A 15,674-nucleotide genomic window follows, 5' to 3' on the forward strand; every position below is an offset into this window, starting at 1 on the left:
ACCAAAAGTTGCCTTTTAGTATTAAATTGCCGCCAATTGATTTCAGCAGCTTGAAATTGTGATTGAATTTTAGACCACGCGAAACGCAAAAAGTCAAGGGCGTAAAAGTCGATCGAAAAGTCAAAATTGTCAAGCAAAAATTTTGCATAAAAAAGACACACACGTTTACAATAATTGCTATGAACTTCGTTCAAGAGCAATTAAAAATAAAATACAAAAGAAACAAACATCAGTTGCTACGAATCTTTCCTTGGAATTAAAAAGTATGAGTTGAAAACTTTGAATTCAAACAAAGCTGTTTTCGAGACAAAAGAGTCAAATAATCATTTATTTAAGAGGAGCGATTAGCTTCAAGCAACAGGATATTCCCAACAGTTGTACGCAATTCACAAGGTAAAATTCACATCAATTAAACATAAAATATGTTTTTCATATTAGAACAATAGTCAACACAAAATGAAGAAAGGGTAGAATCAAGAATACTATAAAAATATGAGGAACTAAATACTTTGTTCCTAATCTAGGTAAAGGCTAATCATTATATTTATTGTAAGCTACGTGAACACAAAATAGAGCAACTGAAATTCATTTAAGAGGGACAATTAATTGGTCAAAAAGTGATATATTGAATTGTGGAAAGACACTTTATTAAATAGCACAATAAAAAATCTGATATTAAGTTCATAAAAATTCACGTTTGTACTCTGTAACACTGCTGTAAATTGAATTTGCTTAAGACGTTAGCAACCCGAAACAAAGTTTTGTCATCTTGTCACAAAAAAGACCAATTTTATTGGTTAACTTAGCTTCAAGTCATAGTTAAAGCGACTAATTTTGAGCAAAAAATTCCTTCTGCATAAATATTTTCATAATCTGTCTGTTTATATTAAGTCGTTATTCGACGGTCCAGATTTGATCTTCAGTTCAATTCCTCCAACAAACGCCTGATAATTTCCTTCTGAGGTGTAATCAAGGGCCCGCTTTCTCAGAGCTTTTGGGTCCGGTGAGCTTTGAGTTCCGTACATGAAATGCCTCGTTGAGTCCACGTCGGAATCGAAACTTGAGTTGTGAACATTACTGCTATCAAAACTTCGATTATGTTTTGAAGGACTTCTATTTAAATTTGCGTCACTCGAATGCGGTTGCACTCCTTGGAAGTTTAAGCTTCTGTTAACTTTACCAGATATAACCTGGCTATGATGTTGGTTATAACTGTTTTCCTTCGAAGGTGAATTGCTCATTTCACTGCTTGTTGAAGATAGTGGAAATTCATTTCGCATTACTCGTTCATGGTTCAAATTGACTATGTTGATTCGTCGCTGGTCGGTATTTTCGTCATGGTCGAAGATGTCATTTTGGGTTCCGTACAGTAATGGGCTGTCTGATCGTTTGTGGCTATGCTTAGTTTGACCATTGCGAAGTTTTCGTGAATCGTGTGGGTTTTGGTTTGGGTATTGGGGCGGGCGCGTCTTTTTGGGACTGCGTTTATAATCTATCTGTGGATGGCTGGGTAGGGTAGCGTAACTTCCAGCATAGAGGGCAGAGGCATCTTTGGTCAAACTTACACCCACACCGGACCTAATCAAACAAACATTACCGCCAAAATCAGCAAATTCCTATTTCTGTTCAAACTATTAAACAGGTTAAGCTTCCAATGCATTGATAGTCGTGCTCAAGCCGAACTGACGGTAAATTTAATTCTATTCGGATCAATTGCAAGCAATCATTGATATTTTGTGTTATCATGAATGTAGATGATAGTCAACCGCCAAATGGCTGATGCAGTGTTGCGTCTATTAATGAAGCAGCAACCTATTTGTGCAAATGATTAATCAATTTTTTTATGAAAGAATTGATAGGATTTCATTTTAAAAAAAAACTGTATGAGAGAATTTTATGTAAAGAGAAATTTTTCCCGTAGTATTGTTAATCGGAAATATATGCGACCTTATATAATAAGACTTTAAAAGAGATTTTAAAAGTAATTTCCACACAACTACCGCGTCTTTTATTGGGAACTAAGAGGTTTTGGAATTAATTAGAGTCCGTTTTTAACGCAGTCTATTTATTCTAGCAAATAAAAGTTGCATAATTTACACAAAGCGAGTATTAATCTAAAATAATTCTTTGAAGCAATTTTTGAATTCCAAACTTTGCGCTCCCGAAATATGCATAACCATATTCGCAATTTTGAGATTAGATAATGGAAATTAGATAGGAACTCGTCGAAACCATCATATTTACTTTTGCTGTAAGTTTGAACAAGACTGCTGTAAAAAGATTTTACAGAATCGATGATGAACGAAAATTTCGCGAACTAAAAAAATCTGTTGAAAATCTTAAGGTTTCGATGGCATAGATAGAAATTTTCACTGTGCTCTGCACAGCAAATACCTATTCGCCTCGCTATGGATATTTATATAAAGAAGGCTGATGATTATATCAGATTTCGTGCGTGAAAGGTTTGAACTGTGCAGAAGATGAAGGCTTGAAGTGTGATTTGTGACATACCAAATTTATAACCATGTACTGTCTTTTTTTCAGCGCTGTTGACATTCCTACTTCGACCGCTTCCAGTAATTTCATCCAGCGCAGGATCAAAACGCACTGTATGAACAACAGTGTTAGAATAGCTGCCAGAAATATAACATTAAATACTTGATAAAGCTTTAAATTTATACAGGTTTTCTGCACAATTTCGCTTGGCAAATAACGCGGTCTGATTAATATAGAAACTTTTATTGAACCCAACCTAATTGCACCTATCGATTCTGTCGACCTTTAATCAAAAAAGCATGGACGGTTCCATGCCTACTATCATCAAAACCGGCAAAACCATCGAGTTAAGTTTCTATGTCGTTTCTAATAGATCCCTGATGACCGATTTCTCCAGCATTGATATAAAGCCCCGACACTTCGTTTCTGTTCAATTCACCTCCTGACAATCAGTTCGGTAAAAAAAAGCAGGAAAATGCGTTAAATGGAAAAATTAAACTACCTGTTATTTGATCTCTGCTGTTGAAGGTGGTGACTTCGACTGTCCATTTGAGGAGAAGAGGTTCTCTGGTCCACTCCGCCTCCCAAATTGTCAAATGTGAACGACTGGTTACTGTCATTCCTTTCGTGGACCGGATCAGATCTCACCTGATCGCTATGGACGCTGTATCGATTATTATGGTCTGAGGAATTAGTGGTCTGTAAAAACGCGTTGCTCTGGTTATGGACATCCATGGGCATAACGTTACCATAGTTATGTTCGTCTCCCGTTTGGTGGCTGGAATGTCTCCTTGGATTCTGAGATTGTGGAATTGAGTTGGGCGATTTTTGTCGCATTCGGACCTTGTTGTCATGGTAACCAGCATTTGAGATGTCAGGGTTAGGGTGTTGAGTTATTGCAGGGTCACCACTAAATTAAAGATAGCTGATTACTTCAAGTCGACTTAACAGTAAGCAGCAAATAGCCAAATCAATTTGGGGTGGATATAGGCACGAAATATTATGAAAAACTGCTTCATTTAAAATTTCGAGATGATATCTTTCGAACGTTAAAAACTAATTTCATAAAAGTTTTCTTTCCGCTGAGAATATTACTTTTCGAGATTTGCATTTATAAGTACATAATAAGAAGTATTAAGATATGACAGGCTCTTATTATACAATAAAAAAAACCTTTATCAGCGCGAAACCCTCCACCAATTTTTCCACACGGGCTTCTTAAATTTGACAGATAACAAATGAAACGGTTCCAGACTTTGCTTCTTGGTACGGTAAACAGTATAATATCAATACTGATTGAGGTAGTTCATCATGGTTGGTCTAGTCCCTCTAGAACAGGATTTTTCGTACCTTCTCGATTAATATTTCAAGCACAATTGTTAAATATCAGATTGAGAATGGCTATTTGCAGTGACTAAAAAAGGCAGCTGAACAACTACTATTCACGGACTTAGGAGGAATTGCAAGGTGTATTTGGTGACGCAGAATTTTGATCGGAACGCAATGGGATAAACGCTAGCAATGCAAATGGGATAAACAAATCTACTATGAAGCCAACCCAAAATAACCCACAAAACAGTCAAAAGTGACAGCTACAAGATGATTTTAGTTTTATGCATTTTCACAAAAGTACAACTAGAAAAACTATCCATTCAAATTTGAATATTTCAGTGGCCCGACAACAGGAGGAAATGTAAGTAATTCGCACCCTAACCATTGATAGATCTGTCGCCTGCCACTGTGATCTGTCTTTATGAAGACGCGCTCAAATTTAATCAGATCGACCACAACGCGCTCAAATTTAATCAGGTCGACCACAAAGTCATTAACCTTGGTTATAATGACGTTACTACAACAAAGTTTCCGTAGCAAAAAAGAAAACGCAACGTGCAAAAAAGCTCGCAAAAACAGCCTGGAACATATGGACTAAGTTTTGGAAATATTTTCTAAAAATTTGATTATTTTGACAGCCATTCAACCTTTCGTCTTTTTTACAATCTTCATGTTTCCACATTAACACTTCATCTTAAATTTTATGGAAAAATGGGCTGAAATCTGATAAATGAAAATCTGAAGTCGGGATATTTGCTCACAACACTTTAACGACCGACTGCTTCGGAAGTAGCCACTTTGGGTTTAGGGAGGTTAGCATTAGGGGACGAGATTGCGCGGAAAGGGGGACCTGAAATGGGGTCGAGCGTACGTGGTTAGGAGCGGAGCAAGAGTGGGTCAGCGAATTGTACACTTAGACTAATAGGGCTCTAAAAGAGCTGCTCCGCAACCTAATGCTCTGGGGGCTTCCTACCCCCATTCGGACAAAAAAGAATAACCAGTTTTTGACCTACAAACGGGGGGGTCAAACTTTTAAGACTAAGAACCGCACCTTGAAATTTTCTCTCCAGTTGCGGTGAATCGCATACTTAGAGAGTAGTAAGGCGTTAGGCTCAAAAGAAAGCTGCTCGGCCACATAATGCCCATCGAGCGCTAACTGGTATCCCACTTTTGAAGACCAAAAGTCAAATAGGTCAGACGAAAAATCGAAAAGTCGCATAAAAAAGACCACAGGAATAATATAGTTGCCACAAACTTTGTTTGAGAGCAATTAAAAGAATTTGCTTTGAAAGTTTTTGAAATCTCAATTCAATGTACTCTAAACAAAGCTATACCAATTTGTACGTCACTTCAACTGAAATTTGAGATTAGTATTTACCACATTTGTTTTTCCCCTACTGAAAAGCAAACTTCTTCAAACAAAAATTAGCTCTAATCGTTGTTCGACAGTAACGAAACATAGCCGGCAGATTGCCAGAATAGCTGCGAAAGAATAGACTTGCGTGCCGTATGATAGAGATAGAAACAGATACAGATATAAGTTGAAAAAATTATCGACGCCGCTTAAAAAGCTATGTAAAAAAAATTAAACGATAAATTAATAAAGCTTGTTAAAATTCATTGCGCAGAAGCCTTTTCATTAGGGACCCTTATTACATATATGAGTTCCTTTGACCTTAAACTAATTCAAAATAAACTTAAATTTTAAAGTGCAAAAGTCATTTTATTGAGTGAGGTAAGTCACTTATGATCAAAATCTAATCACGCAAAAAAATTTTGCTAGAGAGAGTGAGAAATGACGTCACGCGCGCAAAAGCAGTTAGTGAGAGGAAGAAGTCATTCAGAAAATTTGACTTTTCAGCTTTGAGGTGTGAACAAATGTAAAACGAAAAAAGAACGTCAGACGACGAAACAAAAAACAAAGCAGGACAAGTCCTGAGGTACAATTCAAAGAATTTTCATTGACTAAACAGAAAACCTAGACCTAGAGTGGACTATGAGTGAATTGGGAAAACCATTAAAAAATCAGAACAAAAATTAAGAAATAAACAGAAAATCAATGTCAAAATGCCGCATGTGAACAAAAAAAAACACTAGCGAGAAATGAAAATTTAATTCAAACAAAAAACTAGGCCTAGAATAAGCTGTGAATGGATTGCGAAAACCATTTACAAAAAAATCCGATCCAAAAAATCGAAAAAACAGTAAAAATCAGAGTGCAATTGCCGCATGTGAACAAAAAAACCACTACCGAGAAACCGATTTTTTGTTCAAACACAGTTTTCTCACTCTACGAAAAAAATTCACGCCGCAAAACCACTCGCTTTTTCGCTCCATTTCCTGTTTCGGCGTTACCAAAATCACTACTCCAATTTGACTTCAAAAATCATGAAAATGTGTGAACAGAACTTAAAAAAAAGACAGCGCCCCAATACAATTCAAATTCTTTGAATTGTAAAAAACCAAGAGCACCGCAATATAGCTCCGCTTAGCTTACAGCTTCGCAGCTATAAAAAGATGTAATTTGGTTCACTAAAAATTGTCGAGAACAAGGTACAGTTGAAAAGGATGTGAAGCTCCATTGAAACATCTATTTGGAGACATATTAGCTATTGTGAGTCAAAAACTGTCAAACATAAGCCGACTAATGTCGGAAGAATTGCTCTCGAACGACAGGCGAGGCAATTCAATTCAGGGGCTATAGCCTAGATTTATTTGGGTGCAAAAATAGTTAATCACGCTGGGCTTCGAATCATGGACCTCCCGATCCCTCGCCAGAAGCTCTGCCCACTCGACTATCAGACCCTTCTTGTTGGAAAAGTCAAAGAATGTTGAAGAAGAAAAGCGCAAAAACAGTCAAGAGAAAAATTTGCATGAAAAAGACCAACACGTTCACAATAATTGCTACGAATTTCGTTCGAGAGCAATTAACAATTTCGGTATATCAATTCTACCAGCCACCATAAATCCTGTCCCAAATTGAAGAATTAAACGAGCCGTGCATAATCTAAAATCAGTTAAGATGACTTTCAAATGGTTAACAGCCACTTGGCAATTTTGCTGAACATAAAAACAAGAAGCTACGCAACCAAGGTATGTTTGACTTGATTAGATTAAAATGCAAGCACTGTGTGATTAACATGGATAATAATTTAAAGAGGGTAAGAATAATAACAGACCTCGAATGTCGCTATTCTGTAAAATTAAAGTATTGTCACGTAAAATGGAAAAGTAATTTGACTAATTTAAGTAGTACAGTCGGGTAAACAATAAACACTGAATTTTCATTCCTTCAAATCAACAATAATTAATTCATAAACACTTTTATAGTTTCATGAACAGCATTACATATGCTTTAGGTCCCACGTGTCATATTTCAGGCCAGAAAATTTTCAATGCCAAAATGAATATCAATTTAAGTCAGCATTTTTTGAAAAATTCGGATCCGTTTTGCGTTTGCTCTCTGAATAAACCTTGCTTCTATATAATGTGTCAAATAAGCAGTCCAATTTCGTCGCCACTCGTTTATTTATCACAAGAAATTCCACAACATATTTTAACTATTTTTATGTCATTATATGGCATTAGATAAAATTTCCAAATGGTCACTTTAAAACGAAGGGGAAAAAATTCCATTCTATGGCTTCCCAAAATGCTCTAGAGAGACAAGTGCAATGGAATCTTACCTTGCAGTAGCAGTATTGAGGTTATGATGAGCAAACAACTGATTTTGTTGCTGTTGCTGAAACTGTTGCTGACGATTATGAAGTTGACTATATTGATGTTGTTGTGCATTAGCAGTACTATCTACAATCTGTTGATGATGTATTGGTTGTTGTGCATTAGAGGGTGGTATCTTGTATGCTTGTAATGGCATCGTGCTTTGAGGTCTCAAAGGAGCACTGGCTGACCGATTGCCAGAGACTACTGGACCACCCGAGGCAGTAACGCTCATTGAATTCTTCTCTTGCTTTTTGTGGCTCCTGAAAAGCTTCCTAATTTAAATCTTCGAACGATTCAAAACTTGGACATTGAGAACATTTATGAATACATGAAACAGTAGCAAGAGCCGATTGGAATATTTTCCATTTGATCATTAGAGAATCATAATTTTGAAATCTTTCGGACAAATCATCGGATGTATTAGGCTTTACTTAAGTTCCTCTAAACTAAATTGATTGTGGGTTACAATAACGAATAATGACGCAACTATCATTTCTCCGCGAATATTAATGCGCCGTTAAATCTTGGAAAGAATAATCTTCGAGAGATCATCTTACACAAAACGCACTATAACTATGGCAGACTCCAGCACTGGTCGGTGGTTGGCTGAACGCAAAAAGATCCACCCCTTTCTATGAAAAGCAAGCAGAGGATTATGATGCACTAATGCACACGTAAAGCGTGAATGAAGCTGTATTTACAGACACGTAACACATAACAAAGAACGCAAGGAAGGAATTGATTGCTATTCCAATAGTTCAAAACTGATCACTTGCATGAAGATGCAACGGAACTTTCAGAATGCATAACAGAAGCATTTAATCGTTTACGTAAATGTAACACGTTTTTTGGAAAAAAAGAAGGATAAGAAATTTCAAGAACGGCAATTGCATAAAGTAAGCAGAAGGAAACCCACCAGAAACTAATCCACATCAAATAACTAATAAACAATCTTTGATCTCAAGCAATCATGTTCTGGAATACCATTCGACTACAAGAATCAAATTTTTGAGGTAAACAAAATAGCCGCAAAAAACCCATTCTATTAAACCGAACCTACATTAACAACAAATTCCTGAAAAGGAAGAAAAGCGAAAATACATTAACTTGTGGATAAATTTTTAAATCAGTTTTAATAAATCAATTTCCTCAATAACTAAGTCCCGCTAAAATTACGGCTCCAAATTAGTAAATCTTAACTGAACTTCAATTTTCTATCTCAGCCGATTTTAATTCCAGATACGAAAGGATTAGCCCTTCCTCAAGTGAACTGTTTCTTTTCGTAAAAAGTCATTCAGAGACGCAAAAGCATTAAAATAAAACATAGCCGACAGATTGCCGGAAAATAGCCACAGTTGACGCGCTTGATGCACATCGGGATTGAAGAAAAAAGAAGAATTGACCGATTTTTTTCTGTTTTTTTTTCAGTATCAAAAAGTGTTCTAATTTGGCGTGCCGTTTCAGTTGGATTCTATAATTATATTTAATTCAGCTTCTAAACTGAAATCTAATAAGCTTAAAACCAATGTCAGCTAGTAAACACTCTAATGAACTTTGATAACCTAATTCTCAAAGAATTAATAACCGGGCTTTATCGGTTTATCCCGTCTCTTTTAATTTTGCTCTTTTGACTTTGACGGTATTCACACATTGCGTAATTGAATGCTTGAAAGAATTTAAAATTCATTCAGTTGAAAAAATGAGTGAAGTAAGTCAGAAGTCAAACGTGAAAATCGTGACTTATCTAAAACGAAAAACGTGATCAAAAGGTAAAGCGAATTTAAAAACATAGCAGGACAAGTCCTGACTGTATATTTCAAAGAATTTTTTATTGACTATACAAACAACTAGACCTGAAACGGATTATGAGTGAATTGGGAAAACCATTTCGAAGAAAATCATATTAAAACATACCCGGCAGATTGCCGGAAAATAGCCGCCGTTGATTCCAATAAGCATGATTGGGATTGAACGAATAGAAGATATCGAAAAAAAGATTTTTGTACAAAAACATTTTTGAAGTCCGATTTATTTTGATGGCATTTCGTAGTTGAACATACTTCTTTCTACAGCGGCTACTATCAATACCAATAAGCATAAGAGATGGTAACTAAAACTTATAGGAACGACTTTCAAATAGCGCGCATCTAAAATTGGGCTTTATGGGTTTATCCCGTTTCTATCTCTGACTTCAATTTTTTATTCTGACTCTGTTCATTTTGAATTGCTTTGCTGAGCAACTGATGTTCAAATTCACTTTTAGCAGAATGAGAGAAGAGAGAAACTAGCCTAGAGAAGTCAAAAAGATTTCACGCAAAATGCTGAAAAAGCGCAAAATGGTAAAGCGAAAAAAAGTTCGACGAAGTAGAAAAAATTAGGAGCGCTATAATAGCCGGCTGATAAGATGAGGGCGGCTATTAAAAATGAAAAACAGAAAATCAAAGTCAAAATGCCGCATGTGAACAAAAAACCACTAGCGAGAAAGCGATTTTTTTCAAGCACCGTTTTCTCACTACTTAAATTTCGTGTAAATGACGACGCAAAGCCACTCGCTTTTTGGATCCATTTCCCGTCTCGGCGTGATCAAAATCACTATTCCAATTTGACTTAAAAAAATCATGAAAATATGTAAACAGATCTTAAAAAAGGCAGCGCCCCAATACAATTCAAATTCTTTGAATTGAAAAAGAAGAGCCTTGAGAGGCTGACGGCGGCTATTAACAAATTACTTGGCGAAATTATGCGGGGTGTAAATCTTGAAAAAGGGTGTTTTGAGCTTAATGTGATTAAAAAGGTCACCAGGAAATCTGATAGATAAAAGATCAACAAAAGCCTCAGCTATCGATTGGCGGTTATTGAAAACTTTGGCAGCGCCATAAAATACAGCGTGAAACAACCGACTAAGGGGTTGGTTTGGTAATAGACTTCCGAGGGGTTGGTTTGGCAATAGCTTATCTCCAACGTGAATTTACGCCTACAAATTTGATTGGTTGCAGGGTGGAATAAGGGGGCTAGTACGGGACAGACTGGTATGTGCTCTGAGAGAACTGCTTAGCAACCAAATGCTCTCGGGCTTTACGACTTTATACCGTTTCGCAAAACAAAAAGTCTCCAAAACTTGGTCAGAAGAAACCGTCAGGTGCAAATCTCATGGAAAAGGACCATCAGGGCTTATACAATTGCTACAAACTTCGTTTGAGAGCAATTAACCAGTTCCCTGGTTTTCTCTTAATAACCATAGCAAGGATTTGGTTTCGCAAGAATTGCAAGTTCATGTGCAAACAAACGGTACCACGGTCCTTTCACCAACTACTCGGGAATAGATCAGAAAATTACACCAACAACCGTAATGGTACATACAACTCAATGCGAGTGTTGAAAACAACTGAGGAAAGGGACATGAAGTTGGAAACAAATAGAGGGAGAAGTGATTGGTTTAGTTACCTCGGAGTGGCGGATGTGGGTGGTGGTCTGCTAGGTCTATTCGGGGACCTGTACCTGTGACCACCCCCACCTAATCCACTCCTATCCCTGCTTCCACTTTGGGATGCATTCCTTCCTCCGTCATAGGAAGGTGGCGGAGGACTGGTACAAAATGGTTAAATTTTTTATGGAAGTAGAAGTCTATGTAAAAAGTGTCGTTCAAAATCTCTACAAAAATATGCAAATCACAATCATTAAAACGTGCTTAAAATGTGCACATAATCAATATAAATATTAATCTGCTTCCTTCTACCTAACTCCGGAACACCACAACCAAAAACGCTATTTCACACAGTCATTACATAGAACAGAACGCATTTATTGTTTTACTTTTTAGACATTATGCCGTGTAATGACTTTCGCAGAAACACGCATTTCACTTTAATTAGCAAAGCACGGATCATTTGATTAGTCCTAGTCGTGAAAACAATAAGTTTTAGCCAGAAGTTAAAATGCAAGAATTTTCGATATACATAGCCAAAAGTTATATACATTTTCTATATATGAGAATTTTTTGTATGCATAGCCATGAACGTTCCGTATTTTCAAACGAGAACGTGCGTGCTTGCGGTATAGGTTACGAAACTCTAATTTACAAAACTCATTAAAAACGGTTCGAGATGTTAAACCAGAATTTCTAAATGACAACTCCAGTCACGTAATTTTGCTTCAAACACGCAAATTATAGGTTTTAAAATGGAAATTCATGGAACTTCTGTCAACGTATATAGGAATTTCTGGCATTTTGGTTTCCGGCACTGCCGACTTTTGGCATTTTAAAACGTGCACACGCGTGATTTAGGTTCCGTTAATCTCAAAAAGTTGCTTCAATATTCTGGCTTAACGTCTCGAATCCCTAAGCTGTTCTCGAAAAACGCCAAAAGTTTTTACTGACGTCAACCAGAGCCACCTAACCTATACTTGCCGTTCTAGTTTGGCAAAGAAAGCAGATATAGCAGAATTTCAATACAGATATTCAGTTCTGTTAGTTTGCATCTCACAGGACATAATCACTTGTGAATGACCTAAGTTATCAAGACAAATTTCAGACTAAAATAGAGCAAAGATAAATGTATTTGCACATACCTGAATAATCCTCGGAAGATGCCAGTTCCAGTTTTGCTCTTTTTGCTGTTCTCTTTGGAGGCCATCGTGGGATCCCCGAATGTCCGGGCCATGCTTCCGTTGCCCTCATCAGCACCTACAATCCAACGCACATGAACATTGAACAACAGTGAAACTTGTAAGATAAAACATGGTTCAAATAAAGTTTGGAATTCAAAATTGTTAGAGCTCACTTTCGAAAGATGCTTATAAATTAGATTACTACACTTGCTATTATTCACAAAAGGCGAATAACAGTTATAGTTGAAGATAGTTATGATTGATCCGTTGAATGTTGTCCAGGAAGTTATTCGACGATAGTAACCAAAAACGTAACTCGGATTTTCAAATACATGATCGATTGATTTTTGACCAATCAATGAGAACTTGTCAGCGTGCCTCCTGTCCTGTTTCAATCTATTGAATAAATTTTACCTGTTCTAGTCTGGTCATTATTGGAAGGCTGTTGGACACCACTGACGGTACCTAAAGGTGGTTTGACCCTTCTGGCAGGCACTGGGGGAGGTATGTTCAATGCACCCATTCCGTTGTAATAGTTATTATCTGTGGAGTTGTTAGAATCACTGGGTCTTCTCGGCTGCTGATGTTGTTCATAACTTTGCACTTCTTGGGAATTCGCGTAGTATTGATTTGCACCTACAACAACAACGCTATCATCGAAAAAACAGCTTTCAGGCATTTGCATTTATAAAGAAATTTTAATTAATTAGCCGCGAACAATTTCACAACTAAAAATGTCATAACTAAAAATGAGAGGTTATTATGGGGATGATAAGGCTCGGTAAGCTAAAAGAAGACGAGCCCTATTACACATTTGTTTGAATAGTTGATAATTTAAATAACAGACATCGCATACAAAAACCTAGCCGGCAAATCACCGGAAAATAGCCACCGTTGACCCGCTTGATGCACATTGGGATTGAAACAAAAAATAAAAAAAACTAAGAGATAGAAACTGCCAGAATTCTTCTAAATTTCATTTTTTTTATTTCGTGTGCAAATTCAGCATATTCGGTCAGATTCTAAAATTATACTTATTTCAGCTTTTAAGCTGAACACTATTAAGCATAATACTCATGCCAGCTAGCAGTCACTTTAATGAATTTTGATAATCTAATGCTTATCCTGTTTTTTACAATTCAAAGAATTTGAATTGTATTGGGGCGCTGTCTTTTTTTTTAAGATCTGTTCACACATTTTCATGATTTTTGAAGTCAAATTGGAGTAGTGATTTTGGTCACGCCGAAACAGGAAATGGAGCGAAAAAGCGAGTGGTTTTGCGGCGTGAATTTTTTTCGCTCTAATTTTAAAGTAGAGTGAGAAAATGGTGTTTGAACAAAAATTCGGTTTCTCGGTAGTTTTTTTTTATTCACATGCGGCAATTTCACTCTGATTTTTACTGTTTTTTCGATTTTTTGGATCGGATTTTTTTCTAAATGGTTTTCCCAATCCATTCAAAGCTCATTCTAGGCCTATTTTTTTGTGTGAATTAAATTTTCATTTCTCGTTAGTGGTTTTTTTGTTCACATGCGGCATTTTCACATTGATTTTCTGTTTTTTTTTCTTATTTTTTTATCAGAATTTTTTAAAAATGGTTTTCTCAATTCACTCTTAGTCCATTCTAGGTCTGGTTTTTCTGTTTAGTCAATGAAAATTCTTTGAATTGTACGTCAGGACTTGTCCTTCTATGTTTTTTTACCTTCTGATTTTGATCTTTTGACTTTGACCGTATTCACTACAATGCAAATTCAATGCTTGAAAGCATTCAAAATCCATTCAGTTGAACAGTGAGTGAAGAAAGTCAGAAGTCAAGCGTGAAAATCGTGACTTATGAAAAACAAAAAACGTGATCAAAAGGTAAAGCGAATTAAAAAGACATAGCAGGACAAGTCCTGACACACAATTTAAAGAATTTTTATTGACTAAAAAACTAGACCTAAAATGGACAATAATTGGAGGAGGAAAACCATTTAGAAAAAATTACATCCAAAAAATTCGAAAAAACTGTAAAAATCAATGCCCAAATGCCGCATGTGCACAATAAACCACTAGCGACAACGCAAATTCCTGTTCAAACACCATTTTCTCACTCTACTTTAAAATTAGAGCGAAAAAATTTCACGCAGCAAAACCACTCGCTTTTTCGCTCCACTTTCGCTTTTTCGCTGTTTCCGCGTGACCAAAATTATCACTCCAATTTGACTCCAAAAATCAAGAAAATTGTGAACATATCTTTAAAAAAAAGACAGTGCCCCAATACAATTCAAATTTGTTTGAGTTGTAAAAAGGAGAGCACCTAAATAATAGCCGATGAGAGGCTGACGACGGCTATAAAAACGATAGAATATATGAAGTCTAACCCTGGCTGAACTGCTGTTGATTGAAGTGGCCAGCTGTGGCCCTGTTAGGATTGCGATAGTAGTTGTTTGGATAATGATTCTGCTGCACAATCCTCCCCATACTCTCTAAGGAAGCCGACTTGGCTTTTGAGAGCTGTCCGGGAGTAGGTGTCGCCTTAGCAGCTGAAAAAATGAATTCTTATCACTCTCAAAATAGCTTCAATGCAACGATAGACACAAAAACACTCACATTAACACAAAACATGCTGAACAGTTTTATGAAACTGGGTAATAGATTACTTCCCACGAAAATATAACCCCAACTCTAGAATTCAAATAACAACAGAACTTGTTAAATCGACTATAAAGTTGTCAGTAATAATTGACCATAAGATATACCAAGGCGGCTCGTTAATGTGCGTTCGCACATGATGTTCCGACCCGAGCTCATCTACATTTTTGACTTAATTGTCAACCAAATGAAGAGATAACAAAAATAGATGTTTGAATTTTTAAAAAAATGCTACATTTTAAGTTAATTAAACACACTAAATTCTGCCTCGATGAAATAGCAATCATAGGTTTCATTCATGTGACATCAATAACTCATCACAATAAGTCGTATGGCAAAATACATCAAAACCACGAAATTTTTGAGAAAACCATAGTATCAAAGTCAAAAAATTCTACAGCTTTCAACGGAAGGCATTTAATACGCTAAATTATGCCTAGATGATGTGACGACTAGGATGTTTGCTATTCAAAATTTATCAATAAGACATTACAACAAGTCATTGACTATGAAAACAACAACAAAAACCGGCAAAATTCAAAGTTCGATAGAAAATTGAAAGAAGAAAGTGTCGAAGCTATTTAAACCATAAGCTTTTTCTCTGAAAACTTTTTCAACGATCCATTGAACGTCTTCACTAAGCCAATGGGAGCTATCAATATTAGGATAATGTAATACGATTTCAAGGGGAACCAAAATTACTAAAAAAAATTCAAAAATTATAAAAATTATGAAAACTCGTGCACCGAAGTCAAAAAAACCAATAGTTAGAAGACAAAACCACTAGCTAGATAAATTGTTGCTGATGTAGAAAAAAAACGGTTCTTTCATTACCGAGACTGACTTACAATCCACGAAAATAAGCTTAAGATTGATTTATGTTC

General features: G+C 36.2%; 1 protein-coding gene across 10 annotated transcripts in view; it reads right to left on the reverse strand.

The window, feature by feature from the left end:
• Positions 1–264: 264 nt before the first annotated feature.
• The window catches only part of LOC142348460 (uncharacterized), a 56,687-nt gene continuing 41,277 nt past the window's right edge, over positions 265–15,674 (reverse strand). For 7 of the 10 annotated variants that reach the window (XM_075399823.1, XM_075399822.1, XM_075399824.1 and 4 more), the window contains 7 exons: positions 14,520–14,681; positions 12,574–12,795; positions 12,121–12,235; positions 10,996–11,136; positions 7,515–7,811; positions 2,999–3,406; positions 265–1,578 (listed from right to left, as the gene is read on the reverse strand). In XM_075399823.1, the coding sequence (XP_075255938.1) occupies positions 882–1,578; positions 2,999–3,406; positions 7,515–7,811; positions 10,996–11,136; positions 12,121–12,235; positions 12,574–12,795; positions 14,520–14,681 (2,042 nt within the window). In that variant the 3' untranslated portion in view covers positions 265–881. Of the gene's footprint in view, positions 1,579–2,511; positions 2,634–2,998; positions 3,407–7,007; positions 7,024–7,514; positions 7,812–10,995; positions 11,137–12,120; positions 12,236–12,573; positions 12,796–14,519; positions 14,682–15,674 lie in introns of those variants that run through there. The other 3 variants (XM_075399831.1, XM_075399832.1, XM_075399825.1) reach the window with 3 other exon arrangements.

Source organism: Convolutriloba macropyga, chromosome 10, assembly GCF_964194025.1.
Source record: "Convolutriloba macropyga chromosome 10, txConMacr16.3, whole genome shotgun sequence".
Taxonomy (NCBI): Eukaryota; Metazoa; Xenacoelomorpha; order Acoela; family Convolutidae; genus Convolutriloba; species Convolutriloba macropyga.